We start from the raw sequence: 2,867 nt of genomic DNA on the forward strand, positions 1-2,867 counted from the left end.
GAACCTCTCGGGCTGGAGGGATTGGCAAGTGGTGATCTGCGGCACACTGCAGAGCCAGGTGATGAGCGACCCGCTGCAGAGTCTAGTGATTCACTGTCCACTGCAGAGTGGAGGACTGGCATCTGGCTCCTTGAGAACCCTTGGGTGGGCTGCTCCTCACCGTGTCCATAATGGCCAGGTTGTGCACTGTCCTCTGCAGAGCGGTTCTCTGGCGCCAGGCTCCTGGAGGGCTCATTGATAAGCTCCTCATTGCTGCCCACAGCACCGTCCTCCACCTCTTCGGCTCCGGCCATAGCCTTGGCCAGTTGCATAGTTTTGCTCCTGGTGCTCTCAGCCATTCTTGCAGACTTTGGTCACTGACACAGAACTGACACCTGATGCACCCACACACACCTTACAGTATCTGCACTCTGACACTCTAGTGTTGAGCTGGTCTTAAGACCCCAGCAGCCACAGCTGCTACTGGCAGTCTTTAGTGTCTGGGAGTATGGGTCTCACACTCACACACACTATTATCTTGATCCCACCGCTGCCACCAATATGTCAGGGAAAAGGGGGAGAAAGAGGAAGTTACACCCCCCCTTTCCACCCGACAGAGCAGGTGACTCGCTCTCTAGCGCCCCTCTTATAGTCAGGCCAATTATGGAATTGCCCGACAATAAGCAAGGAGGCCGCTGTTCTACTAGGCCGATGATTGAAGGGTTCCCGGTGAGAGTAAGGTATATATTCCCCCAATTCCTGCGATCCTCCCCAGATCTCACTGGTTGCCCCACAATGATCCTTGGCATAAACTCGCTGCCACCAATTGATTACGATAACTATTACGCCGAGCTCACAGACGTGGAATTCAGGATCGAGATAACAGAACAGCCCAAGATTAAATTATATATTTTTAATCGCCTTAAGGGCACACTAGATACTACAATATATACAATATTACAGAATATATATATATATATATATATATATATATATATATATATAAATATGTCAGAGTACATTTACAGATAAGTCGTGGTCTCAAACAGAGTCAGATCAAGTAGTTACCTTATGCGTCTGGCCACAGGGGGGGCGCCGTTCGACGTTTCATGGATTTCCTCACATGTGTATAGTACGCAAGACCCCCGAGTAAAGAGAGGGCGCAGACCCCTGCACCTACTTTTATCTGTTCTGTCTTGGGCTCATACGCCCCCCCCTTGTGACATCATCCTGGCTGGGAATTCCCTCCCCCTGCTGCTAGCTGAGAATAATCTAACGTTATATTTCCCAGCATAACTCTGCCCCTGAGTTTCTCACACAGAAGATATGACTCTCATTTTTATTGTTGCGAATTGATCTCCATTTTGATAGGAAATATGAGAGTCCTGCGGGCTTCCTGTGGCCAGTTATTAATTATTGAGGGCTACGCACATCATACAGGTTTGCCGAAATATGTATTACCTGTGTCTGTCCCTCAGGAATATGAAAATGTGCCTATCTAATTTGTTTGGTCGACGCACTCCCCAATAATGAAACTTTTCTAATGGCACTGAAAGGCTGCAGGATTCTGTTTGAAGTTATGTTATAAACCTGGAGCTCCCCTCCCACCTCCTGTGTAGGACAAGTCACTCCGCAGGGGGCGTGCTGGATTAAGGCCTGGCCTAATTGGATTTTGACACCTTGAGGTTTACATTTGCTGGGTCTCCAAGCAGCAGGAAGGAAGGGGGTGACATCATGGAGTAGCTGACTGACATGACTAAATGTCATAATTCTCATCATTTTTGTTTCTCTCACTGAGAGCAATCAATCATTTTTCAACTGGCTAACACGGTACCAAAACCTTTTTCTTTTAACTAAATTCTCATCATATCTCAGGATGTCCCTTACATACTCCTTAGAAAAAAAAAATCTGCAAAAGCTCTTTGTTGTGATCAGGAAAAATTTGTCTCGAATGTGTCCTCTTTGAGCCATAACAGACACATCCCCAAATATATATATATGGTATATATATTTTGTATATAAATCTATCACATTAGTAATGTTCTACTATAGAATGTTGCATATTAATATTTGTGATAGTGTCCACGTATCATCTGTTGTGTCCCAGTGACCGTTGGCCGGACTCAGGAGGTGGGGATGGGAAGAGGGACACTGTGCGTTATTACAGGGGATGGGGAGCAGCTGGGATACCAAAATAGGATGTGCCATTCCCTCCCCTTTGCAAAGCAACTCTCTACGATTCCAAATCCCTGTGTGCAGCTCATGCCAAAGATGGTCAACAAGGAGGCGCTGTATCCAATGGCATCAGCCTGGGAAACACTGCACCAGCCAGGCAGCTGAAAAGATATTAACACTTCGCCATCCACGCCATAGCTCTGCAGGTAAACAAAGATAATGCATGTGAGGCTTCAATGACAAGTGATTATGCAGAGGCAGGTATGTGGTGCATCCTCACAGATGGTATGTGCATGGCTGATTGCACATAAATCCATTGACTATGAAAAGACAAAGGATTGTAATAAGATGCACAGGAGCGGAATGGGACCTTACAATGGGATTTCCAGATTTGACGTCTGCGGCAGGCATTGTTCAGGGATCTTGTTTTCCCTTGTACATTGGAAGTTATAGAGTGGATTTGCATTCAGTGGCTGCGTGCCATAGGGTTATTGCTGGAGGGAGGTGACTTTGATAGCTCCCAGCTAATCCCAGTAGTGGATGAGAGGAGGCATTGATGGTAATAGGTTTGCAGTCATCTCTAAGAACCATGGGCTTTATTTACAATAACATAACCGCAGGAGCGGGCACAGGAGGCTGCGGCTGCCCACACAATAGCATTTCATTGTGGTTATTACTATGACATGCAGTAATCTCCAGATGAGGGGGGTGGG

The 2,867-nt window shown here is 46.6% G+C and overlaps 1 protein-coding gene across 4 annotated transcripts in view; it reads left to right on the forward strand.

Annotated features, from left to right (window-relative positions):
• Window positions 1-2,218: 2,218 nt before the first annotated feature.
• Window positions 2,219-2,867, forward strand: part of KLHL23 (kelch like family member 23) — a 14,982-nt gene continuing 14,333 nt past the window's right edge. The window contains exon 1 of one of the 4 annotated variants that reach the window (XM_075317308.1): window positions 2,219-2,360. Coding sequence is in view for 2 of the 4 variants with exons in the window: in XM_075317306.1 (XP_075173421.1) it covers window positions 2,391-2,415 (25 nt within the window). In the remaining 2 variants the exon portion in view is untranslated. The other 3 variants (XM_075317306.1, XM_075317307.1, XM_075317309.1) reach the window with 3 other exon arrangements.

This window comes from Anomaloglossus baeobatrachus, chromosome 7 (assembly GCF_048569485.1).
Source record: "Anomaloglossus baeobatrachus isolate aAnoBae1 chromosome 7, aAnoBae1.hap1, whole genome shotgun sequence".
Classification (NCBI taxonomy): Eukaryota; Metazoa; Chordata; class Amphibia; order Anura; family Aromobatidae; genus Anomaloglossus; species Anomaloglossus baeobatrachus.